The 27,966-nt window shown below is 37.7% G+C and overlaps 1 protein-coding gene across 1 annotated transcript; it reads right to left on the bottom strand.

Moving 5' to 3' along the window:
• Positions 1-277: 277 nt before the first annotated feature.
• mtmr10 (myotubularin related protein 10) lies at positions 278-27,390 on the bottom strand. The gene is made up of 16 exons (XM_052561430.1): positions 26,884-27,390; positions 26,067-26,127; positions 19,562-19,698; positions 18,246-18,318; positions 15,737-15,879; positions 9,183-9,276; positions 7,954-8,101; positions 7,426-7,513; positions 7,040-7,128; positions 6,248-6,378; positions 5,820-5,889; positions 5,587-5,657; positions 5,135-5,307; positions 4,838-5,008; positions 3,891-4,079; positions 278-3,041 (listed from the first exon to the last, which is right to left on the bottom strand). Exons 1-16 carry the CDS (start codon positions 26,938-26,940, stop codon positions 2,439-2,441), a joined length of 2,298 nt encoding a protein of 765 aa, XP_052417390.1. The 5' UTR covers positions 26,941-27,390; the 3' UTR covers positions 278-2,438.
• Positions 27,391-27,966: the final 576 nt, after the last annotated feature.

Below are 27,966 nucleotides of genomic sequence, written 5' to 3'. Positions count from 1 at the left end.
TAAGTTATATATTTATTCATTAACATTTTGTGAATTATGTTTACTAATAGTGTTTTCTAAATGAATAAATGTTCTGTTAGTCATAGCAATAAGTGGACAGAAGAGGGCATTCCTGTTGTGCTCTGTAATGTTTCCTTTCTTTTTTTATGCTAGTTTCAGCTGAACATGTTTTCTGAGAATGCTGACCAATTAGATTAAAGAAAGCTTTTACTGCTTTCTAAACTTGTAAAACTATTAGGAAGTAGTATTTAATGTCTTAAAGAACAAAAAAGGCAGATTTCCATTCAAAGGTGGCAATTCTCTTTATTTGCAAGAAAATCTGAAGAGCCAAACTGCATATTGCCTCACAAGGCTCCCCCTAAGCTCACAAACAAAAACTAAAATTAAGATCCTTTTCTGACTCTACACAGACACAACTTTCCAACCAATGATATCTAAACAACTTCCACACCAAGCTTTGGAAATAATCAGAGTTGTTCCATTCACACACCAGAGGGAAAAGTAATGTGTTGTGTTGTGTAGATTTTTAATATCCAGGGTGAAAAACATTTAACCGGTACACTGCAATCAGGGCCCACAACAAGGCACAGAGGATCTGTACAATATCCTTGTTTTAGTTTCTTTGAATAACTGAATAAATAGCAGTGCTGTTTGATAAATCAAACTGTGCCATTAGAAAAAAAAAAAAAAAACACAGTTTTCATACTCCAGACAGCATTAGTGGTAAACTACACACATACGGTGCATTACTTCAGACTAGTTAAAGGGTATCAAGGGAAAAGGGTAAGTACCAGTTCTAGGAAAAACAAGTAAAAGCATATAAATTGGAAGAAAAACTAAAATAAAAATACAATCCCCAAGTAATTAAAAAGGCTCCATATCAAACCAAGACATCACTGTCACACTAGTAAAGTAACTCTAAATAAAAGCAAAAGTTCACAGGTGCATTAGCACAACTTTCTCAAATGATAACGTCTAATCTGACACTCAGATACTGTTTGAGACACTGACTGCAATTCAAGTCAAATCAACCTGCTGACTGGCTTGAGCATCTTCGGTCACCTCCAAACAGTCAATCTGTGCTTTAGAAAGAGACGGGTCTCACAGACCGGAATCCAGCCAGCCGGAGAGGCACCCAGATGTGCACAGTTATTGGGTTTACACTGATAAACCCCGTCAATTCCTATATCAAGTTTCACAATTTTGGTTAATGATTTTAATACAGCTAACTATGGTTAGACCTTACCAGAAGGATTCTAGAAATCTTAAACTATTTTAGGATTAAAAGATAAAATATATGCACATTTTATACCATAGATTTAAGTTATATAGTTCTACAAAAACACTATATGTGAGCCTGGAGCACAAAAAAAAAAGAAAAAATTTAGTAAAAATGGTTGATTTTTCCTTTATGCCAAAAATCATTAGGATATTAAGTAAAGATCATGTTCCATGAAGATATTTTGTAAATTGCCTACCATAAATATATCAAAACGTAATTTTTGATTAGTAATATGCATTGCTAAGAACTTCATTTGGACAACTTTGAAGGCGATTTTCTCAGTATTTACATTTCTTTGCACCCTCAGATTCTAGAGTTTCAAATAATTGTATCTTGACCAAATATTGTCCTATACATCAATGGAAAGTTTATTTATTCAGCTTCCAGCGATGTATAAACCTGGTTTTGTGGTCCATGGTCACATATAATAAAGTTTAATTTGGCTCATCAATTAATGCATTAGGTATCAAGAACCAGGTTAATGTTATTTCTACATATACTGTCATTTTTAAGTTTTTTATAAATGAATATTAGTAAATGCATCATGAATAACCGATAATAAAAAAAAAAAAAATGCTTTTTGAGAATCAAATCAGCATATCAGAAGGATTTCTGAAGGATGATGTGATACTGACAACTAAAGTAATGACTGTTGAAAATTCACCTCTGCTGTCATAAGAGTAAACATTAAAATAGAAAACTTACTGACCCTAAAACTCTGAACGGTAGCATGTGTATTCACATGGAAATTGTATATTAGAGGTAAAAACAGTTTATTGTTAGTTCATGATCCCTAATGCATTACCTAATGTTAACAAACTGAACCTTAATATAAAGTGTTACCAGTTCTACTTCCTTTCCTACTAATGCCACAAGCTCCACAAAAAAAATATTTCAAATATTTCAACACAAGAAAAAAAAAAGTCCACACAGGCAGTGTACAACCGATCCAAACAATCCTAAGTCAGAAAAATGTGCGACTGGAGCTTTATATTCAATCATGTGCAAAAACAACCCCTCATTGACTGTCAACGCTCAACAGACTGATGTCCAGGTAACTCTCAGTACCACAAGCCTGCACATTCCAAATGAGACCTCAATAATACAAGATCTTCCTGTTTGTGTGACCTCACAGTGCTATCCCAGCGCTCTGCCCTCAAATCGTCTCATTAGCCAATGTCTCCGTAGAGAGCCAGATCTTGGCTCCGTTGAGGAGCTTGCTGAGAGGAGTCCCCAGGACGCCGGGGCGACACAGGTTGCCCACAGGAGAGAAAGGGAATGAAGAGCTGAGGTACTCTGGAGGAGCAGGGGGCTGGTGAGGGGTCGAAGTCGCCTTGAAGTACATTTTGCTGTGCTCCGTGTGCAGGTTGTTAGGAGTACCTGCTGCTCCTTGGTACTGCCTCAGCTGGTTCTGGAGCATTTCAATCTCGTCTGTGAGCACCGAGAGCTTGTGGAAGGCGGTGATGGGGCCGCCCTGAGGAATCTGTGCCTCGGGAACCCAGCGCAGGAAGTAGAGCTTCCAAACAGAGAGGTGAGATGGGAGGAGCTGGGGGAGCAGCAGGCCCTGTAGGTCGACAGGACGAGAGAAGAAGTCCCGAACGAAGCGTTCCGATGGCGTCTCCTGCTGCTCCCGCACCTGAGACAAATCAGAACGGAGACGCAACACGAGGGAGTTCCGGCGTGACAGGGTGTCGTTCGGTCCGAGCGAGCCGTTTCGCAAAGCAGAGGGCAGACCCCGCAATGTGGAGCTGTAGTTTTTCTGAGGAAGAAGCCAAAAATAAATAATAAATACCATTATCTTTGCAGGGCTCTGAACCAGAAATGGACAACATTTTGACAGGAACGAAACCAGAAACAGAAACAAAAAAATAAACAGTTTAATTAAACAGTTCTGAACAGAATCGAAAATTTGAAATGGCCATTAACCAGTTATTTTATCATTCATTAGATATTTGAGTTTCTGTTAACCGATCATGAGTTTAAGCAGTACGGCCAAGGCAAATGAGACGTTGACGCATCCAACAAGTAAAATCTCTGCGTTTAGCTTTAAATTCATCATAGCTAAGTCACTGATTTAGGCTGTTTTTTTCCTCTCAGAACCCAATTGCATACGAGTAGCATTTTTTTTTAACCATGCAACAAACACTTTTAAATATCTCAAAAAATTATTTGATGTCTCTGAAGCCTTGACAGTATATATATATGTATGTGTGTGTGTGTGTGTGTGTGTGTATATATATATATACACACACATAAATTTTCCCAAAATCTAGAAAAGATGATGCTCTATTGGCTGTCTAAGCACAAGATCCCAGACCAATACTCTTGTTTTTCTTTTTCATTAAAGTAAACACTGAACTTTATAATTATTATTATTATAGGCAAAGAAAATGTTATTAACCTGTATTTTTTTCTACTCAAACCGGTTTTGGAACAATAATAATACAGAGGAATGCAGGAACAGAAATTATAAATACCATTTCTGCTCAAGGTGAACCGCTTAAGTATTTTTTCTGTTTTTCAGCCTCGTTATCTTTTGCTGTTGACTGGTTTTACCTTAGAGACACTAATACTACTGTATACAGACTAGCAGAGATAAAAAGCTCACCTTGCTGCGTCTGTGTGTGAATGTCTTCACTGTGCCGTTCTGCACACAGGTGGCGATCTTGCCCACGTACAGGGGATTATTAAAGAGAGTCTGGTCTTTAAGACTGAACTGTTGAGACCAGTCCCACACCGGAGGAAAGCACAGAGCCTGGTCCTGCCCCAGGTGAATACTCTTACTGCTTGCGAAATCCTGAAGAGATAAGAGAGAAAGAGGCAAACAGACAGAGAAAGGGAGACGTCAACTAAAAGAGGTAAAATTAGAAAAAGAAAAAGAAAATAAGTACAATGACAAATATTTGTGACTTGATATGATATTACAATAACCTAATGTAAGATAGTGGCTTTTTGAGGGTTAGACAAAATGATGTGTAAATTTTCAAAAATCAATATTGCTTTGGAAATAAACATCCTACAATTAGGTCTAATAATTTTTTAAGCAAGAACTGATGACTGCTGCTAATAAAGAATTATAAAAATAAATAAATAAAATATATTTTTGAATATACTGAAAAAGCACACATCTGTTGTCACTTTGTCACACTGAAGACTGTAATATAGTAATTAACTTATTTCAAATTCCTACAACATTTCACAATAAATCACAGTTTTTTATGATTTTTTTTTAATCAAATAAATGCAGCTTTTGTGAGGATAAAAGATGTTTTTTTTGTAATATTTCAAAACCGTACTGAACTCAAACTTTCGAAATGCTAGTGTATAAATTTATATTTATAATTAAATATACATTTAAATGTATAAATGTATCATTATATATAGTATATTAGTTTAACTAAATAAACCAACAAGCATCTAACCCTGCTGTGCTCAACTATTTGATTTTGGGACTAAGGATGATAACTATAACAAGAACTATCAGGTTTGAATAATTATTAATAATCGCAACTAATTAATCAAAGTTAAATTAAAATTGTTCAAAAAGGATCTAACCCTGCTGTGCTCTGCTCTTTGTCGGGGGCAGTTAAAGAGGAAGGTGCTGAAGACGGGGACCCACAAACTGTCCCCCAGCACTGTCAGGTACACCTCAGTGAACTCAAAGGCTGCTGGGTACTGATTCCACAGCTGCCACACACAGTCCAGGAACAGCAAGAACACAGGAGACTGCAGAAAGAAACCATATTAACAGGGAAAAAAAACCTTCATATATTTGAAAGAAGTAGGCCACACGCATGCCTCATAAATGAACAAACAAGATACTGTAATTTAACTGCTATAAGCTGCATTAACCTCCTCTTTGTCGTTCTTCTTCAGATGGTTGCAGCGGTCGAGGAACCGATGCCCAGCCATCACCCATTCCTTCTGGATCAGACCCTGGAAGCCGTGCAGACTCCTGCAGTGAGGATCACACATCAGCTGCACCAGACAGGAAATCACACAACTCAGGTCCCGATCCTCTTTCTCTGTATACACACACATACAGAATGCAGAAGATCATTAATCACTTCACATAAGATTTACAAGACATCACATTTGAGATATTAGATTTCTCTATAAGAGACAGCAGAACAATTAAAGGAATAGTTCATTCAAAAATAAAAATCTGCTGAGAATGTCCTCACCCTCAGGCCAGCCAAGATATAGTACATTTTTAACATTTATTTATTTAATTTGGTGGGGGATGAACTATTCTTTTAAAGGAATATTTATTTGTAAAAGGGCTTTTTTTTTTTTTTTTTTACCTAGAAGTATGACAGACACATGTCTGCTCTCCAGCATATAGACTACCTCTACTGCATGCCGCAGAAATGTCCTGTAAAAAAAAAGCATACCACAGCATCAACAGGTTTGTTGAGACCTAAATAAACACCTAAGAATGCACAAACCAAAATATATGCCTGTTGCCATCATTTCTTGCACAAGCTGAGACGTCAAATATGCAGTTGGGTGACTTCTGGGTGTTTCTCAATCATACCTGACATACTCCATCCATCTTGAGCTCTCTAAGGATGACAGCCACTTCTCTTCAGACTCCTCAAAGGAATCTACAAATGCATATAAACACAGAAGCAAGCATAAGATGCATTAGAGCCAATGTCATTTCTATCGGGTATTAAGACACTTCTTAAATGCGCCTCCTGTGTGACCACTTGTGTTTACAGTTTAGATTTGTGACATGCTGCAAAGTGGGTGATGGCCGACTCCGCCTACTTTTGGCTTCAAAAACGCTCATAGGAAACCTACGGGTGACGTCACGGACAATACGTCCATGTTTTTATACAGTCTATGGTATTGGCACAACATCTCAAGCTAAATAATTAACATGAATAAGTCTGGTAAGGATTTTCTTAAGGCGTTAAAGTCTTATTCGATCAACCCTTTCTCCAGCAGGCTATTGATTACCTATAACACAAATCTGCCTCAGTTTCAGTAGAGCAGTCTGAATATCCTGGATGTTTGGGAGGTTTTTGTCCAAATCTGACTTGAAGACATCACTGCGGAGGGGGTGGCTCTTAGTGATGGCACTGGAAATCCTGCAGAAACACAGAGGATTTAACCACATTTTCTGAAAACGACTGTCTGTATTGAGCAGGTCTGGCAACCCTACTGAGTTTATGTTGCCAAATGATCGGAGACGAGCAAACAAGCACGATCAACAACATTGGATACAATTTCCAAAGACATGAAATAACATTTGGGAAAATAACTATTTATATACCGTATTTTTCGCACTATAAGTCGCACCTGAGTATAAGTCGCACCTGAGTATAAGTCGCATCAGTCCAAAAATACGTCAAGACGAGGAAAAAAAAACATATAAAGTCGCACCGGACTATGAGTCGCATTTATTTAGAACCACGAAACAAGAGAAAACTTTTCCGTCTACAGCGGCGAGAGGGTGCTCTACGCTGCTCAGTGTAGACTACAGGAGCACTGAGCAGCATAGAGCGCCCTCTCGTGGCTGTAGACGGTAATGTTTTCTGTTAGTTCATTTCTCTTGGTTAATGTCAAATTAATTTTAATAAATAAGTCGCACCTGACTATGAGTCGCAGGACCACCCAAACTATGAAAAAAAGTGTGACTTATAGTCCGGAAAATACGGTAGTATATTATCAGCTGAAGTGAACCTAAACTTACGGTTTCATTTCACCTTAACAAATCTCTTAATTAGACTGCAATTCTCTCTTTCTTACCGCTGCTCCACCTTCCTCTGCTGCTGTGGGTCACTGATGTTAGACATGCGGACCAGAGCGCTCCCACTGGAGTGATTCCAGCACCACAACTACAAAACAAAGTTCACACACATATCTAAAAAATACTCTACAAATGTCTGATATTAGCCTACATATGTTGACACACATGGTTGACTCACAACTATTAAGAGCAAGTCAATCTACCAAGACTATTAGGAGCTTAAATAAGATACAGTTTCCCATTCTGCAAAGTTTTTAATCAAGACACAAACTGATGACTTTCTCTCTGACTTCGAGCAAAACAGACTGGGGTAATAAAAGTGATTTGTAGATTTCCTCTCCTTTCACTCCAAAACCAATAATCCAGTCTGGTAAAAGGCGCTCACCGGGATGCGCTGGGAGTAAAAGCAGCAGGCGTATTGCTTCAGATCCTGATCGGCTAGAGATACCGGAACCACAAAGAACTCTGGGAGACTGCAAACAACAGAAAAAGTAGTTCAATTTCCCACAAATGGCTCCTGACACTGTAAAGCATAACCAAATGTGTGACGCTTGTTTGTGTCAATTTTATAAACACAGTGACCTGATACTGAACTGTGTGTGGATCAGTGAGATCAGTGCTTTCATTCCAGAGGATTACTGCAGAAGGGACAACATTCCTGTCTGTCTGAGCAGATTTATGTGAAGCGGTCATAATTAAATCAGTTATCCTCATTTTTGCAGAGATTTATTAGGATGACTAATTCAAGTTCCGTTTGACAATAGCAGTTTGTACTGCACATACTCATACCTGTGCTTCTGTCACATTCCCTTTCTACATGAAGGTTATGAGTCACGCAGCAATGATCTTCAGTGTAAGACGCTTATAAGACAAGCTGTTTGCAAAACAGACCACAATTTACATGTAAACTCACCTGGGCGAGATGAAATAGCCTTGATTTACGGTACACACCCTCCATTCGGAGGCACCAGTACGCTTGATCTCTCTGTCCCAGTCTGAGGAGCAGTCGAACAGGGGGGTCTGTAGCCCCCCGCCAGGGTCAACACCGTTCACCCGCTCACCTGTAAAAACCACACGAGTACACGCTCAAACAGGTGCTTAGGGATGCCAACTCATGAGTGGTGAAAAATAGGACTTATACTATATATATTTTATAACATAACATAAACAATAAAAAAAAAAAAAAAAAATAACACATACTAGTAGTAATGTACACATACTACCTAAAGTCTAGGGTCAGTAGGATTTTTTTCTAAAGAAATGAATACTTTTATTCAAAAAGGATACATTAACAGCAGACAGTAAACACATTTATAATGTTACGAAAGATTTCTATTTCACACAAATTTCAAATACATGCTGTTCTTTTGAATTGAATCCATTTAATAGGGAATCCTGGAAAATTCATATCTCAGTTTTCACAAAAATATTAAGCTGCACTGTTTACATTTTTTGTCAATAAGTAATGTTTCTTAAGCACCAAATAAGCATATCAGAACGAGTTGCTGAAAAGTCAGCTTTGCCATTACAGAAATTAATTACATTAAAAAAAAAAAAAAGTGTTTGGTATTTGACCTTTGGCCCAGTTTTTAATTTTGCTCACCTGACTTCAGCCAAGAATTTTCATTTCGGTGCATCCTTAATTAAAACAGTTTTTTCTTTTTATTGTAATGACATTTCACAATATTACTGTTTTTATTTTATTTTTAATCAGCCCTTGTGACAATGAGACTTAGTTTAAAAACAGTTTAAAAATGAACCGATCCCAAACTACTTTGAATGGTAGTAAACCAGCCCTTTTCAGATCTAGTTAAACGACATATTTTAACATCATTTTACATTGAAAGAAATATTGAAAGCATGCATTAGGTTGGCATTAGTGCTGGCGTCACATGCTCCTCTGATCAGGATCAGGTTACATTCTGTCATGTCTTAAAACTACATGTTACAATAATAGCAGCCATATAAATCTTATTATAGGGCCTGCTATTCATAACATGAGCACTTTGCATTCCCTGGAAAGTCTTCTCATGTCTTGACTTGCAGGGAAACTGAATGTATGGAAAGCACAACTCAGTTTGGCAGCTCTTGTGGAAACAGTGCAAACAATCTGCTGTCACGGCCGCATGAGTGTTTTCCTACCTGTTGATCCATGATATCGTTTTCCTACGTATTCAAAGCCAAAGAGTAGCTGTGGGTCAGCAGGATGGGAGTAATGAGCGATGGCCAGACAAACCTGTGAAAGCACATAATTCATTCACATTATGACCTTCACTTATTCACTGTAATTTCCTCAGAAAACAGAACTGAAATGTCCTTTAAATAAATTCCTCCTCCTTTCGCCTCACAATACAACTGTTGACATTAACTAACAAAATGTTCCCAGACAAATTTACCCTCGCAAATTCATCAATGCTCCATTACATGTGAGACTCTAATCTTTTAAAAAGGGATTTGGAAGAGAAAATGAGCATGTGCTGAAATAATCCATACATAATAAATACTTCTGCCACAGGCAGGGCACTGGAGAACACCACCTGAAGTGCTTGATTTAAATTCTAGGCACAAACTATTGCTAGAATGGTTGATATACATTTTTCTTTCTTTTATCTGTTTTCCTGCAACACCTGTTGGTCAGTTCCCGTTTATTCATTCAGAAGAGCTTTTCTTGGCACAGCTGTTGGATCCAGGCATGGAAACATTCAACAGCACTGTGCACAGAGCTCAAGCTAGGCCTGGACTTTCACCTTTACAACATTAGTAGTATTTATTTTGCTGTGTCTTACATATCTCACAGATTAGTCTTCAAATAACTAACATAATTTCTACATGACCGATGTCCCACTTGTTTGGAAAGGGAATGATAATTCTGTCATCATTCACTCACTCATGTTTTCATACCATTTCATTTTAAAGGTAAAACTCACCCAAAACAAAAAATTCTTCCAAACCCATGAGACTTTGGGCCCTATAATACACCTGGCGCAATGCGACGCAAGTTGCAGTGCAAGTGTGTTTGCTAGTTTCAGTCTGGCGCCGTTCACATTTAACCGTCCAGCACCACGTCGTTTAATTAGCAAATGCATTTGTGTTCATTTTTGCGCCCATGGGCATGCTGGTCTAAAAAAAGAGATGTGTTCAGGCACATTGCTGGCGCAATGATATTTTAATGAGCTGAAAACAGACTGCGCCATAGACTCAAACCTGGTATAAAGTCTGGCAATGTTTTTTCTTTGTTATTTAAAGAGTGTGTTAGTATAGGCGGGTCCGCAACGCACGTACTTATGTGCTTATTAAACACAGGGACGCACAGCAGCACACAAACATGCCAAATATAAAAATAATTAAAGGATTGCAATGCATAAGATTTTTTTGTAGGCTAAATAAATTAATTAATCAATTATATATATATTAAATATATATATGCCTACATGTCATAATGGATAGTCATCGCATGTATCAGAATTAGGCTATCTATTTGGAGCTCCGTTTTATCTCAGAGACGTGATCTGTCCTCTGTTCTCTTCTCAATCCGCCGCCTCTACCTCCTCCATCGACTCTTACAGCGGACGACTTTGCAGCTTTCTTCACAAATAAGACAAGATCCATCAGTGACCAATTCTCCACACCGCAAACTGAGGAAAACTTCACAATGACCGATGCGTCTTTATCCTCCTCCCCACTCTCAGAGATGGACGTCTCCAAAATTCTCCTGTCCAATCATCCTACTACTTGTCCACTTGATCCTATCCCCACTCACCTCCTTCAAGCGATCTCTTCTTCAGTCATACCTTCACTTCCTCACATTATCAACTCCTCTCTTCAATCTGGAACATTTCCCTTAGCATTCAAGCAGGCTCGGGTAAGCCCACTGCTCAAGAAACCATCTCTAAATCCAGCGCTTCTTGAAAACTACAGACCGGTATCCCTTCTTCCATTCATTGCAAAGACACTTGAGCGGGCTGTGTTCAACAACTTTCTATGTTCCTTGGACAGAACAACCTCCTGGACAGCAACCAATCTGGCTTCAAAAGTGGCCACTCAACTGAGACTGCTCTGCTCTCGGTTACTGAAGCCCTGCGAATAGCAAGAGCAGCTTCAAAATCCTCGGTATTCATCTTACTGGACCTGTCTTCTGCTTTTGACACTGTTAATCACCAGATTCTCCTGTCCACCCTCAGAAAGATGGGAATCTCTGGAACTGCTCTCCTGTGGGTTAAGTCCTACCACTCTGACAGATCCTTCAGTGTGTCTTGGAGGGGTGATGTTTCAAAGTCACACCACCTTGCTACTGGGGTTCCTCAAGGCTCAGTACTTGGACCACTTCTCTTCTCCATCTACATGACATCTTTAGGATCTGTCATTCAGAAGCATGGCTTTTCTTATCGCTGCTATGCTGATGACACCCAACTCTACTTCTCATTCCAGCCTGATGACCCGACGGTAGCTGCTCGCATTTCAGCCTGTCTGAGTGACATTTCTAGCTGGATGAGTGACCATCACCTTCAGCTTAACCTTACAAAGACTGAACTACTGGTGATTTCAGCTAACCCATTGATTCATCACAACTTCTCTATACAGCTGGGTTCGTCAACCATAACTCCTTCGAAGACAGCCAGAAACCTAGGAGTTGTGATGGATCATCAATTAAGCTTCACTGACCACATTGCTACAACGACCCGGTCCTGCAGGTTTGCCTTATACAATATTAGGAAGATTAAACCCTTCCTGTCAGAGCAAGCAACCCAACTTCTTGTCCAAGCTCTTGTTCTCTCCAGACTGGACAATTGTAATGCACTCCTGGCGGGCCTTCCTGCATGTACTGTCAAGCCTCTGCAAATGATCCAGAATGCAGCAGCGAGGGTTGTCTTCAATGAGCCAAAAAAAGCTCATGTTACTCCTCTCCTCATCAGGTTACACTGGCTACCAGTAGCTGCTCGCATCAAATTCAAGGTACTGATGCTTGCCTACAAGACGACCACTGGCACGGCACCAACTTACCTAAACTCACTGGTTAAATCCTATGTGCCCTCCAGAAGTTTGCGCTCTGCAAGTGAACAACGCCTTGTGGTGCCATCCCAAAGAAATTCAAAATCACTCTCACGGACCTTTTCCTAGACTGTGCCCAGCTGCAGGAATGACCTCCCAATCTCAATTCGTACAGCTAAGTCTTTACTCATTTTCAAGAAACATCTAAAGACTCATCCTTTTCGCCTGCACTTAACCTACTAACACCAGTACTTTTCCTTTTCTTGTCTTTTTCATTTAATAAAAAAAAAAAAAAAAAAAATTATATATACCTGGCTATGCGTTCTATACTAGACTAACTGAGACTTGTCATGGCACTTGTATTCTGTTGTTGTTCTCTTGTTGACCTGACTGCTTCTATTTTTCTCATTTGTAAGTCGCTTTGGATAAAAGCATCTGCTAAATGATTAAATGTAAATATAAATGTAAATGTCTTTGCGCTTGCCAAATTCTGCCGTGTAAATAGCAAATCTGTCATGGCACCAGCGCAACAGGCTCTTAAAGGGAATGGAAGATGAGACTCTGATTGGTTTATTGCACGTTACGCCCAAAAAACACCCATTACTCATTAAGAGATAGGGACAACCCCTTTAGACCATGCGCCAGTTATATTATTAATAGATTTATTTAAAAATATATTTTTTATAAAACCAAAGAGATTCCGGTCCTTCCATTGTGTTTTGAACAAAAGTCTTAAGGGTTTGGAGGAATTTTCTTTTTTGGGTGAACTTTCCCTTTTGTTGTTGTTTTTCTATATAAAAATATGCTAGATGTGTTAGACATGTTTAAACACTGAGCTTGTGTCTTTAGTAGCATCTTGTGTGTGAGACACAGCACTCTAAAAACATGGCATACAAATAAAGAAGAATTTCCACTTTTACCGGTTTTTTATTCCACTGACCTGCATTTTTTACTCAAAACCACACTCTGTGTGAATGACCCTTAAATCCTGTGTTTCTCAAACAAAGAATTTAATGCTTGTCAGTAGTGGTCAAAGTACAAAACATACTTTAGCCATCAGTGTTTTCCAATGAAAACTCTAAAGAAGAAAACCCTGCACTAGGGACAAAAGTGCTGGAAATTAACAATGACAACTGTACAGACTGATGACACATTAGGTATGTGAATTGAAAAGCAGCTCTGGAATTTCCAACTGGATATTATAAAATTACCCAGTTTTATTTCCCCATTTCTTTTTTCCTAAATGCCTTTGCATTCATTCCACTCAGCAATTAATGACACATTAAAATTGAGAAACACAATGGCGTCTTGCCTTCAAAAACAGATCCAAAAACAGTATTTGACATTTACTTCCATCTTAGTCCAATCAGAGCCGAGATGCCTAGAAACATGCTTGCATCAGATTTCCTTAGGCTCTGACATAATAATAGCACCGGAATAAGCATTGTGCTTTGCAACGGCTGTCAAGGAAACGCACTCTACTCGTCCTTCACGTAAGCTCCTTCACTAAAGTTTAGCTTTCACTGGCACTGAGGAACAAAAGCATCAGGGATAAAACTTCAGGATAAATGTGCATGTTTGCTAAGCATTCAGAAAGATAGAGCCATGCTCAAAGGGCTTTTTGTGGTGCTTTTCTTGCCCCTCTCTCTCCCCCTTCCTTCACACATTCTCGGGAGCTGGCAGACTGTTTAGAGCTGAACTCTGGCACCTCTTTTTTTCTTCCTCCCCCTTTACTTCACTCCTTCTATACCTTTAGTTATTCCCCTTGGGGCCTGGCCCCTGTATTTGGTGGGTAACTGCAGGTGAAAAGCTTGGCTTCCCTCACCATCTTTTTCCTATTACTGAAAGGAAAACTCCCTTTTCCACTTTTCAAAAACATAAACAGCATGAATTGTAGCCTTTGACATTCCAGTGACTAATAAATGATGATTAACACTCATTCTAAAGATGCTGTGGAAGCCATGCATCTGGCTCTGAGTCATGCTTGTGACACTGCAGGAATGACGAACAGGAGGCCGTCCTCCTCTTCTGACAGGAGCACAATGTGGAATGTTCGTTTTACACAAAGTTCCACATTGCCAGGCAACAGCAGCTGTTGTGAAGCAACAGGATGGGTTTGTAGGCCGGTGTGAGTCACAGAGCTCGGAGTTCATGCTATGATCAGATCAGCTTGTATAAAGAGCTCTTTTTATCTGCTTTATGGCACACATGTATAATGGGAGGGAGAGACATTCCTCAACAGGACATGCTTTATTTTATGAGGCAGAGATCCTCTGATGGTTTTGGTGGGAACTTTCAAAACACTCCAATATGCTTGACCACTGCCATGCGTTTTTGGCCTTTTAACTCCTATCACTGAGGAAAGGAAAAATAAAATATATAACTCACCTTTAAAATAAAGAAAATTTTTGAACATATTTTACAAAATTCTGATTCTCTTTTCTGTCAAAGATTTGTGAAATATAAAAATCAGATGAGACCGTATGAAAATAAAGAGAAAAAAATATATATTTCAAAATACATTAGCCAGCTATTTATTTGATCAAAATGATGGTAAAAACAGTAATATTGTGAAATATTATAATTTACAATGTAAGAGTTTTCTATTTAAATACATTTGAAATTTAAGATTCTTTGATGAAAAGAAAGTTGAACAGACAACAGCACAGCATTTATTTGAATCAGGAATCTTTATGCAAGTCTTTACTCTCACTTTTGATCAATTTAATGTCTGAACAAAAGTATTCCTTTAGGGAAAGAAAATTGAATGATGTAATTAAATAATGTATAAATCTCTTTTTTTTTAAATCTCATTTTAACACCAGTGAATAAACTTGATATAATAAACTTAATAATAAACTTGAGCTTGTTTTGGTCCTTTAAAGTGGTGTGCATGTGAAGGAGTAACTGCAACAAACATGAGAAGTCACATGAGAGGAACCAGTTCCCCCACTGTGAATGACTGATTAAACTGTCAACTAAACAATGCCAGAGTGTAATTACTGCAACGTTCCACAAATCGGTGAATAGACAAATTTAAGAAAATAAATGGCTCATATGAACTTTACCAAGTAATTTCCCATTTGAATCTAAATGATCTTTGAGTAAGAATCTACCACATGCCATTGGTTTGTGTCTCGTGTGTATGACGGGGTATAGCAGGAAGAGATGAATCTGGCTTCTCTGTGACTTGTCATTAAAGGATCTGCAGTCGGATCAGTATCCACCAGACAGAGAAGGTGGATGAAAGCATTGCTGTCTATGTAAAAAGACAAACGATAATCCCTTCATCCTACAACCTCTCAGTAGGAAAGGGGAGACAACGAGAGAAGAGTTCACTTCCTGAAACACCACAGGCCTAGAGTTCTAGGAATGGATTCTAGCTTAAGTAGGACACTGACAAAACAAAATGCAATCAATTCGCATACACAAAAAGACAGAACACAGACTGAGATTAATAGAATTCATAATTCCACTTCATTCCAGGAGAGGATCCAATAATATGCAGGAATTCCTTGTAAATGTTTACAATTTTACTTCAGGGACAAAAACAAACAACCAGACCCAGCAGGGGGCTGCTGTCAAACCCATTAGTCCTTAATCTCTCTCTCAGACTAATCCAAAAAGCGCCTGGAACGCAGAGGTGTGTGAGCATGTGTGGGAGTGTGCAAGGGGATGCGAGGTTAATGATTTCATGTGTCTCGTACCTTTTTAGCACTCTCGGGTCCAGCTTCATCGAAGCGGAATCGGATGATGCGGAAGTCTTTGCAGTAGAGGATAAGCTCTGTAGGGTTAAATTTCAGCTTCTGATTGGAACCTAAAATCTTCTGTTTCCCCTTAACATCATTCACTGTAGAAATAAAAACACACATAAAAGTCTAAGTTTGATTTTGTAAGCATTACTGATAATGAAAGTAGTTAGAGGACAGTTATGATGAAGAATTAGAATTGTGATATGGCAAGAGGCATTACGTGTCATTGGTGCTTACTACCAAGTTTTCTAATCTCACTATTGGATTCTACACGTGATAGAGAGCGACAGGGTGTAATCTGTTTTACACAATATTCAGAAAAATAATCTTAAATCACAAGAAATCATGACTGTGAAGTTCTCTTTTCCTACAGAAGTTCTAATTAAGACCACTTGTTCCGTTTTTCCACATTTGGAGTTCTAGAGAACATGAGACGTTATCTTTACCACAGAATGAGTTCCTCTACTCAAGTAAGTATATCCACTAATGATCTGAGTTAGGAAATGTACCATATAAAGCCTATAGTATTATTAATATCAAATCAAATCACTACATTGCCAACATTATTACACATAAGCAGTAAATGAATAATTTTCAAATATACGTATTGTGCCCCTTAAGTTTTAAAGTAAATGTGCAGAATAACTTTCAAGATGAGATATGGAAAAATGATGATATCACTTCACTGTACAATCTATGCTTTACCAAAAATAAGGACTATATTCAACACTTGTCTCCACTGTGTCTCTCCGCATCACCGTAGTACAGTGCGGCTGACACAGAAGAGCGTACGCTGCTTGCGTTCAGCTCATATTCTCCAAATGGCCCTACAGTGAACGGAGAGACAAATTGTTGAATAAAGTCATTATTTTTGTTTTCTTTGCATAAAAAAAGTATTCTTGTCGCTTCATAACGTAACGGTTGAACCACTGATGGCAGATAGGCTATTTTGATGACGTCTTTCATACTTTTCTGGACCTTGACAGTGTAATTTACTTGGCAATCTATGGGACAGTCACAAGACTCATGGTTTTCATCCAAAAATATCTTAAATTGTATTCATGAAGACGAACTAAAAAGCATATAAATATTTTTTTTAGGAGAAGCCTACTCTTGCATGTGACTTTAAAAAAAAAAGAAAAAAAAGAAAGAAATAATTATGAGCAGGTATGGTCTGTTGGAGCTTTCAGTCCTGTAATTAATACAGCATAGACAGCCTCCAAGGGCACTATCCCAGACTCTAGAGGTCACTCCGCGTGCCTTGCTGACAGATTGAAGCCTCAAAGAGCATGCAGTGTGTTTTTTTTTCTAAGCCTGAATCTCTCATAAAGGTCTTTTGTTAAAGCCACACAGACAGGCGGAGAAAAAAAAGGGAAAAGAAGCAGTGCTTCATGCTCTATCTGTTCAGCACAGCAATTCAACACTTGGGGGGCTAAGTCAGCATGAGGGGAGTGCAAGCATCTAACACAAACAAGATTAACCGTGGCCAGACCCAGGCTGCAGTCTGGCTGGATGAGCTCATCTATTCTACAGCTATGCTAAAAGCAGCCACCCAAACAGGTTCTGCAGCTATGCTACAGAGTCACAATTGACTGTATCACTCGCAGAAAAATCCAGCCAACTGGGTTACAGTCAGTCATCTAGGACACAAATGTAGTAGCAGTTTACGAAAAGAAAAAAGGAGAACAGACAGAGAAAGCGAGATTGAACTGGGCACCAAGGTACAGTAGGAAAAAAATAGAGATAGAGAGAACAACCAAAGAAAGAAAAGAAAGAAACCAGTGATTTTAAAAACAAGGAGACATTCTATATAAAGCTGCATAGGGTCTGACCAGTCAGACGCCTCACAACATTTTCATTTAGGCTATTAAAAGCATGGTTGGAGTTTCATAGAGCCGTGTTACTCAAACTAGGGTCTGTGGAGCCTCAGGCATTTATCTCGCACAGCCAGGACATCTATGGAAGATTTCTGGACGAAAGGATCGCAGTAAAAAAAAAAAAAGTGGAAAAGCCTATATTTAAATTAAAACAATTAACCAGATTAGCAACTAGATGAATCACAACTTTACAAAATATGACTTGAAATAATGCTTACATAATTTTAGGATAATTAATGACTATTTGCATATATCAAATCAGAAACAACAACAGATAAAAGTACTTACTATTGGTATGAAATTACACAAAATATTTTTTGAGAGCATATTGCACAAGTTGCAAACTGATTTGATAATGTTGTTCATAACCCTGTGTGTGGGAGGATCTGATTTTTGGGGGTTTGGAGTTTTTGGGTTATTCAGTCGAGTTGTATTATTTACGTATCAAGTGCATTGACTAGAGCTTACGTGCTGAGCTGCTCTTTGATAGTGATTCAACTGACTGTAGAAAACAGCAGCAAAAAAACAGGTGGTCTGCAGGTGTTGGGAAGCATGGTGGAGTGTGTGTCCATGTACTGCTGAATTACCTGTTACTACCTGCTCCACACAGGCCAGCGGGATATCGTGCTCACCCAAAAGGCGGTGGGTGCACTGGAATCTCTGGAAACAATAAAAAGACAAGGGTCATTTTTCATTCATCTTTTTGTTGACATTATCCAGTAAAGAGAAGCTCATGAGCTACAGCTGGCCTGTGTATGAACCAGTGTAATAGGTGACCTGTATGAGCTTTAAAGGCCTGTAATAATTCACCTTCTTTTTTTAGGAAAGCAGCTGATCATCTGTTGACTGAGGGAGATTATTAACGTTTAACTTATTTAACTCAAGAGCTGCATAACAGGACGGAGTGGCTATATAAGTTAATATGTGTAGCAGACTTCACCGGTCTGGAAAAGAACTTTGGATTCTTTTGCATGACTGGTCTTGAAGACAGAATTGAAATTCTGTTTGAATTTATTTCCCTTCTTATATGACCAGTTTATAAAGTCTAGTAGGGAGTAATACTCATGACACCGATATGAAAGGAATCGTATTATTATATTATATGAATTGTTAAACTGAAATGTATTTCAGCTATATGTTTACATATCTAATGCAGACCTGCTTTAGTCAGTACTTAAAGATAAAGTGTGTCCTTTCTAGTTGGAAGTCATCAGTAGTTCATTTCCCCAAAATGTTAAAAGCCCTGTGGCACTATCAAAACAGCGTCATGACCAGTTATAAATAATTAAATATATTCAAATTATAACAAATCTATTGATTTATTTCCCTCAGCTATGTAGATACATTTTGTAATTGTAAAATATATATTTTTTTCATCATTATATATATATATATATATATATATATTGAAGAGTTCAGATGCAAAAGCCTCTAAGTGCCATCTGAAAATTTCATCTAAAATTAGGATTTTTATCAGGCTCCTATATTTATATTCAGTTATTTCACTTTACTAGCCTGGAAAAGGACCTGCACATCACAATTAAAGTAAAATGACTCAACCTAAGCATAGGACCTTGATAAAAATCCTAATTTTAGATGAAAATTTCAGATGGCATTTAGAGGTTTTTGCATCTGAACTCTTCATATATATATATATATATATATATATATATAATATATAATATATATATATATATATATATATATATATATATATATATATATATATATTTATATTTATTTATTTATTTATTTATTTCTCTTTTTTAAAGTTGTAAAACCAAATAATAAAAAGTCATATTATTAACTAAAAACAAGTTTTGTGTTGAATAATATTCTATGATTTCATCACTGTTTATTGTTGCAGTAAAAAGGACTGGCTTTCAGAGAAGTCTGTGCTTACCTGTTGTGCCAGGGAATTATGGGCAATGAAGGAAACTTTGAAGTTAGTACACACGAGTTTGCCCCAGAGGTCATCCTGACAGCTTTCTGCTCCAATGCACTTCCTTACAAAGTTCGCCTCGTTCACAACTATTTCACCTGTAATGAGGGAATCAGGAAGTGAATTTCAGTGAAAGGAAAACCACAGTCAGATGAGCAATGGATGATTAGCTGAATTTTGAACTCTGCTTATATAGGTTAACATACATTAAAAGGAACTGCTGGTATTTGTGTTTAACGTGTATTATTGATTTGTTCTATTCTATAGTCCACTCCAGGTACGTGTCCACAATACAGCAGCAGTTTCTTATTAGTTCAGTAGTAACTTCTGGACTGGTGACCACTTGGGCTACACAGCTTTGCAGCGAAAGCCCTCTCCTGTGACTCTCCTTTCATGTTGGCAGAAAAATGATGCCCTATTAAAAGAAATGGCCTGTTGTGCAGACTAACAGACACATTAACTCTTACCATGTACAGAGGGTGCACATGCATGCTGAGAGTCATGAACGTTGGCTTTTTTTTTTTTACACAAACAGGAAGAGCTCGAGTTCAAAGTCAGGTGTACCAGTTGGTCACAGTGACATTTTGTTAGTACTAATAATACTCACATGTGCCAGTGAATCTAGAGTCTATGCTGAGCTTTAACATATTTAGAACGGATCTAATGTCATTCTAAAGAGACATTTATGCCAAGGACTATGACTGTAATGATAACTAAAAAAAGTTATAATAAACCCTTTCAAAAAAAGAAACTAATTTCCAGCAAAGGAACGATAAAAACATTGACAGCTGAGTCTGAATCACTTTAGCACTTGAAGCGGCAGATGACAAAACTGCAGAGCGGGCTTATACAATAAATAAAGAAATAGGAAAAAAAGAGCTTGAGTAGTCAAAATAACCAACATGCACATTTCTAATTCACACACGGTTTTTATAATTGTTGGCTATGACCAACATCTCTACTTCCGTCTCTAGTTGAACTTAAGGCACACAGATGGAAATAAAGAAACCCACATTCTGCTTCATTCTAAACATAGCACTTCCTCTCTTCACTCTAAAGATCATCCAGACACATTAAGAGCCTGAAATGAACAGAGATTTGTGTATATTGGAGAAGAAGAATCAAGCTGCTGAGAGGAAGAGTGAGGGAGAAGAAAACACAAATTCCAGCTGTGAGCACTTTTGAGTGTTTGTCTCACAGCTGGGCCTGTTTCAGGGGTTACAGCAGGGCAGGGAGCAGGCTAGCGAAGATGGAGGCTGGGTCCTGTGACAGCATTTGCATCTCAGGCACAATACTGTTGAATGCCTCAATAAACGTCAAGACAGTAGGTCAGCCATCTGATTTTCAAAGAAAGACATTTAGCTTATGACTACAGCTGCTTGGAATTTGAGCTGCAGAATTCTGGAGAAAGTTCAGTATAAACATCCACAACTAATTTGGGTTAATTTGATAATGCATTAAGTTAAATTAAATTAAATGTCTTCAGTTGAACCTATAATACATTTAAAAACTTTTTTTTATCTTTATTTTATCACTCCAGTGAGTGTGCAGATAAAAAAAAAAAAAGTCTTCTAGCTCATTTTAAGACCTCAGTATGAAAACCCACAATCTGTATTACACATCTTCTCACATATTCACACACACACACACACACACACATACACACGGCCACTCGCAAGTTTCAAACAACTTCCTCTTCTGCTCTACATGCAGCCTGGCCTGTAAATGGCCATAACTACATATCGCGTGTGTGTGTTCAGTGGGATTAACCAGCAGCTCATCCTCTCTGATCCACCAGTAAACAGCAGAAGATCACGCCGGACTGCTGATGAGAAGGAAATGCAGATGGCAGTTTGGCAGACGCACTGTGTTTGCAGCCAAACCGCCTCACACTGAAATACTCGTTTACTGACTAATCAATAAACAGCCACTGAAGATCAGTTGATAAAATCACATCTTATTGCACCATTTAAATAACACTTTATATTGGGACATTATCACACACACAACCAAGATTTTGAAGCAAGGATCCATTATTTATCAAAAGTTACAGTAAAGACACTGGTAATGCAAAACATTTCTATTTTCATTAAACTGTTTATTTATAAAAATATATAAATAAATAAAAATAAAAATAAAAATTTTCCAAAAAATATGATTCATATGAAATATGAAAATATTTTAACATGGGATATTATTTCACAAGTTTACTGATTTACTGTATTTTTGACCAAATAAATGCAGTCTTGTTGAGGATAAGAGACCTATTTCAAAAAAAATAAAAATTAAAATCTTAACAACCACAAACTATTGAACAGTAGGGTAATTTTAACTCGATCACATTAAATCTACACAGTATATACATCACAGAGACATGGCATTAATAATTCACACTTGACATTAAAACAACTTGATTAAATAACCCATCACAAGGTAAAGACAGTTTGCACCTAAAAATCACACCATCAAATATTTAGTTATGGTCATGTGATTAGGCTTCCTGTGTTTACATCCTGTTAGAAAGGGGTGTTTAGGTGGCTTGCATGTTTTATCAGTACACTTTTGGTTACATTTTTTTTTTTAGCTTTGAATGTGCACAGCAATTATAGTGGAGTTAAAAGTTAAAATAGTGCTGATGGCTAAAGCACAGACAGAAGATGCTGAATACTGCAAGTGTAGCACAGGTTGTTCTTAAAGTCGGCTCAAGTTCGGAACAGGGATTCTCTCTTGTTGCATTGTGCTGCAAAAGTTACACGTAAATTCAACCGTGCAACATGATAACAAGAAAAACAGAGAGACTGACAGAGAGAGAGAGAGAGTGAGGAGAGGGAGAGAGAGAATGTGTACGTGGGTTTGTAAAAGAACACCGTTCATGAGACAATGGGCATGTTTTGTTGAGATGACTAGGCACCACTGGGCACTGTGTGTAGAGAGCAGTGGAGAGATTTAAATAGAGCAGTCAAGTAGGAGGTCAACCTGAATAGATACATTCTACTAAAATGTCACCAAATGCAGGACTAAAACAATCCTTAGAGAATAACTAAGACAGACTAGAAGCAAACTTTAATTAATTATTATACTGTATGTCCACTGCAAGCATTATATCCATGTTGACTTATCGTAAATAGACCTACAAGATACACTACTATTAAAAAATTTGGGGTAGGTAAGACCTTTTGTATGTTTCTGAAAGAAGTCTCATCAAGGCTGCATTTATTTAAGCAAAAATACAGTTTAAACAGTAAAAATTAGACTTTTTTTGAAAAATTAAAAAAATTGTTTTTTGTTTTTCTTGAAATATGTATTTTACAGCATTTCATAAAATGTACAGCATTTCATTTGAAAAATCTTTTGTAACATTATAAATGTCTTTACTGTGACTTTTGCTCAATTTCACATGTACTTGCTAAATAAAAGTAAATACCTTCGTAAAAAAAAAAAAGAGGAAGGCCTAACTTCACCACACCGTGTGCCACCCTACTATCATCACAGTCCACAAAACACAGTGACAAGGGAGTTTTGTTTTACTTTTAGATGAGGAACTAAAAAAATGCACAGCACATCTATTTTGGAAACAGGGAAGGTTCATCTTATGTGGCTTAATTATAAGGAGTGAACGCCTAAACGCAGAGTCCTTCTCCAGACACCACGGCACTATAGTCGCCTTTCTGTGTGTTTCCCAACACTTCTAGGAACAGAGAAACTGTCCAGATGCATTAAAACCTCTACCATCAGAGAGGCGGAGCTGATGTGTGTTGTTAATGGCTTGGAAAAAGCTTTTCTGCCATTGCATGGGTTAGAAAGGTTAAGACTGAACAAAAGGCAAAGTCTCACAGTTATAAGACTGAGGTTGAAACTACCTGTCAGGACATGAAGCCTTCATTCAGAAGAACCAGGACATTAGGATTAAAGGTAGATGGGTACACACCCAAATTCAAGTGTGCTTGGCAATGACAATTACTGTATACAAGACATACAGGAGCAGTTTTTTTAAAACCATGATGGAACAGAATCCAAGTCCTACAGACACGTCTTCATGATATTGACCTCTTGAAGTGTTTTGAATGTGTTAAAGCCAAGCAAACAAGAGCCAAACAAGCTGATTTTTCAGTTTATCATTCTGATGCTTGCCTACAGATCAACCACTAGCTCTGCACCCATATATGCCTTTGTGCTCCAGAAGTGTGCGTTCTGCATGTGAACAGCGCATTGTGGTGCCATACTAAAGAAGCACAAAATCCCTTTTACTGACCTTTACCTTCACTGTTCCCTGCTGGTGGAATGACCCGCTGGACTCAACCCGAGCAGTCTTTAGACATTTTCAAGAAATGGAAATATATTTTTTCTTCTATTATCTATTATTTAACTTTGCTACATGTAATTAACGTTAGACAAACTGTGACTTGACAAAGCACTTACATATTGTTGCCGTTTTGTTGGTTTAATTGTCCTCATTTTTAAGTCACTTATAAAGATCAATTCATCTGCTAAACTAATTCAAATGTTAATGAAAAGGTAAATAAAATTATTTCATTATTTACTCTCTCTCGTGTTGTTCAAAACCAATATGACTTTCTTCCATGGAAGGCACCATGCACTGGTCACTCTTTTCCATGCAAACAATTTCAAAGCTTCAAAAAGTGAAAAACAAAAGAAACGATAAGATTAGTCAATTATGATTTTTTGTTTTGAATCAAATTATAGCTTTGGATCTTTTCGTAATTATACCATTCTTTTGAGTTAGATCTAATAAACCAGTTAATCCAATGCACAAAACTGGTCCGAGGCTAAAATCTATAGTAATCGGGAAGCATTTGAAAACATCTTTTTCTGTGAGTTTTGGCCTTCAGTCCACACTGAGGTGGCTCTCTGAAGATGCTCTCTTAAGTGCATAGAGTTGCAAATGCTGTCTTCGCATTGTAGTGTGGACAGTGAAAAAGTCAATAAAAAAAGATTATATCCTCCTATCCTTACACCTGCTTTATTTACAATTCTCAAATAATGAAGGGTGTCATTAAAATGCTGTCTAGAGGAAGCTGGCGTGTCACAGATCCTCTATAAACACTTCAGCTGTCATCAAAACCCAAACACAACAAACCAGGGCAGATCACAGGCTCTTTATGAAAGGCCACGCATTAAAAATTCAGAGGCTGCACAAGTGCAGGAAACATGTTGGATAAGATACACACACACTTCTCTCCTGCCAAATGTTCACCTCACAATAGCAGAAGCTGATTGGTGATGCAATGGTGAAAATAGAGAAAAGGGCAAAAGACAACGGATTGCTATGGAAACTAACAGGCGGCCTTCTGTTAATTCGACAATGTACCAAGATGTGGCAGATTGAACAGAAAGGGACAGAACTACCAAATTATGAAAAATCGTTTTTTTTTCTTATTCAGGAGACACTTTCTGATCCAAAGTAATTTACTGTATAATTTACAAAAGAACAACCACAGTTCATGAACCAGCATATTCATTATCTGCTACACTAAGCTAGCTGAACAAACTCTGAGTAGGTTTAGAGTTGACATTACCAAACCGGCTTAGATCAGATTCAGGGGTTTCACAACATAAACATTCTCAGTCAATTCAGGGTTTGATCCAGTGTTTATGATTTACTTGGGAGCGTGAGCACTTTAAAGTTTGCCAACTGCAGTGAACAGCCAATCACATGAAACATGGAGAGCATCAGTTCGACTCACACAGATCACATCTCTGCTGAAGAATAAGCGGTTGTTGAAAATATCATGAATTTAAATGCATTTATGAGACAGAAAATAAATACTGCTGCGGTCGCAAAAATTCAAGAGGCTCAAAAGAACATTTCTCATTTTATAAATGAAAGTGATTAGACTTTAGTTAATTAATAATTTCAATACGTTCAATTAAAAGCATTATATATTGTAAAGCTTGTATTTATATTTACATAAATTAAAATATGGATATTAATTCTGAAAATATAGGTGCTTATATGCAATACATTAATGATAGAATAACAATAAACACTTCAAATCACCAAACCATCTTCACACTTACATTTTTTCTCCTGAACATAGATGGCACACAATCTCATCTCAACACATTTAATGAGTGTCTGTGCTCTTCTTAATTGCTTGAGCTGTGAACTACTTTAATTTGGAGAATTTAATTTGTAAGAAAATTTAAGAAATGCAGTTGAGTGAGTTTATTGCGTTAGATATATGTCCCTTTGCTCACAGCTGATCTTATAATGGTGACGAACACAAGTAAAAAACAATCCATCTTCTTGAACCTGAAAAACCAGAGTTCGCTCAAACTTATCTGGATAGCCACTGAAGCTGGCTTTGTGAAGCAGGCCAACAGGGTTCGAACCAAACATTCAGTTGCAAGACCAAATCTTCAATTACTAAGCCACACCACCCCAACACTGTGAAGGTTATGAGTTGTCTGCCAAAAGAACTGATGCACCTTTTTTCTGTCTTACCTGGTAAAAGTTTCGCTTCTAGTTTCTTGATGGGCAGTTGAGGACTTTTCTTCAAATCAGTCTGTGTAAAAGATTAAGATCACTTAATATCACATAACTTTCAAGTATGCAAGACAATGTAGATCTTTACACTTAAAAAAAAAATGATCTTGACAATACGGCACAAAATCTCATTTCAACACATTTAATAAGTGGCTATCCTCTTCTTCAATTTGTCGTTTAATCTAAATATCAACATTTGTAATCAGGTTTTGTGAATAAATGATCAAATGTTGTGTCTCTGCGAATTAGTGATCTGTGATGCTGCATTGGGTTAAATGCCAAATGTTTTTGTGTCTATATGTCAATGGGGAATTTTGACACACTAGTTCCTATTATTACTTCCACAAAACTTCCATGAGTTAGAAATCATGTTATTCATTCATTCATTTCCATTAGTAACACATTGGCTAATGCATCAACGTCCTGCACATGTTAAACTTGTATCTAAATATGCTACAAGTTGAAAGTAAGTTACATGCACACTGTTCTTAAAGGACTGCATCTAGCTCCATCTTATCCTATGGTACCGCTGAGGTCATTTTGGACGAAAAGTCATGAACAAAGTAACCACTGAACAGCTGACACCTGAGTCACGGAGGATACCACTATCAAAACAAGTGAAGTCTTGACTACGAAGTTAGCAGTCGTCCAGATGTCAAACATATGGAGTGACAGTCTTCTTAACATACATATACGTTACAAGCGCAGAATAGTAAAGGTTTATGATGAATCTGTCTTTAGCTGCTAGTCGTTAGCATGCTAGTGTCTCACTCACCTGAAGTGGAGGAAGATAAGACTTAAAAGTCGGCTTCGTTTGTTTACCGGAGAACATCGTTTAAGCGGGAAGATATGACAAAAATGCGAACTGTAAGTGCATATAAGAGCAGCCTTAAACTCTTAAAGCGGTTTCGGGCTACTTCAAAGCATTAAATCCAGGGTTTCTTCAGTAGACGATGTGTTTAAAAGCATAGTTTCCATGAATGCAAAGGCAGTATTTAGTCTGTGCTTTGCATGCAGTAGTATCTCAGCTGGATGTGGTCTGTCCCGCTGAAGTCTCGTCGTTAGCGGCTGTCACGCTCAAAGTTTTGCTGCTTTAGCTTCCCGCTGTAAACGTTCACGTCATGTTCAGTCTTCTCGTCTGAATCAGAGAGAGTGTGTGAGTACTGTTGTGCTGCTGCAGCAGACCCCTTCAGTCCTATAGTTCACCGTCCGTGTTCAGTTCAGCCATGTTTATGAGAGGAGTAATGGGGAGGTGCAGCGTGCTTGAGCTCTGGACCACAAAAAAGAAAAAAGAAAAAAAGTGAGCTATGGCGAGCCCTGTGGACCATTGGAGCGTTTTGTTTTTATGCGAATATGCATGTTGTTTATGATATATAAATATATATATATTAAGTCCTTTAATTAAATATTTAATGCAAAATGTGAACTTTGAGCTAGAATTTGTCATTCTAAAATTTGAGAATAATCTTTATATGCCCAATATTTAAATGCTCTAAACTGCGTTGCAATGTCGAAAAAAGCTCATTTGCATATAAACGTATTGTTTTCATATTATGCGCTTAGCTGAAATGTATTAATGGAGTCATGGCGCCACCTGCCGGAATAATTGTAATCCTGCATGCATCGTTTCAATAAGGTCAAGACTGCCCCCTGTAGTCACACGATGAAAATACTCCAGGCACTCATCTATTATTTTATTAGAAAACGCTTTCTCAAATACAGATATCAATTTTTTTTTTCTTGTATTTCCATTTCATTTGTAATGCCTAAACCTGAATGCGATATATACTTGTAATGATGGGCAGGTTGAAAATATAATAAAGTATAACGTGTCATTTACATGTCTCGGGTCATTTTT

The sequence above is a fragment of the Carassius gibelio genome, chromosome B7 (genome assembly GCF_023724105.1).
Source record: "Carassius gibelio isolate Cgi1373 ecotype wild population from Czech Republic chromosome B7, carGib1.2-hapl.c, whole genome shotgun sequence".
Lineage (NCBI taxonomy): Eukaryota > Metazoa > Chordata > Actinopteri > Cypriniformes > Cyprinidae > Carassius > Carassius gibelio.
The sequence above is the reverse complement of the archived record's forward strand: the minus strand, read 5'-3'. Positions and strand labels throughout refer to the sequence as shown.

Excerpts from the sequence above, each read along its gene's own strand:
- mtmr10 (XM_052561430.1), bottom strand. The coding sequence starts at position 26,940 with ATGTTCTCCGGTAAACAAACGAAGCCGACTTTTAAGTCTTATCTTCCT. Across the intron at positions 7,129-7,425 it reads TTTACTCCCAGCGCATCCCG|TTGTGGTGCTGGAATCACTC; the intron begins GTGAGCGCCTTT and ends TTTGTTTTGTAG. Across the intron at positions 5,009-5,134 it reads AGAAGAACGACAAAGAGGAG|TCTCCTGTGTTCTTGCTGTT; the intron begins GTTAATGCAGCT and ends TTCTTTCTGCAG.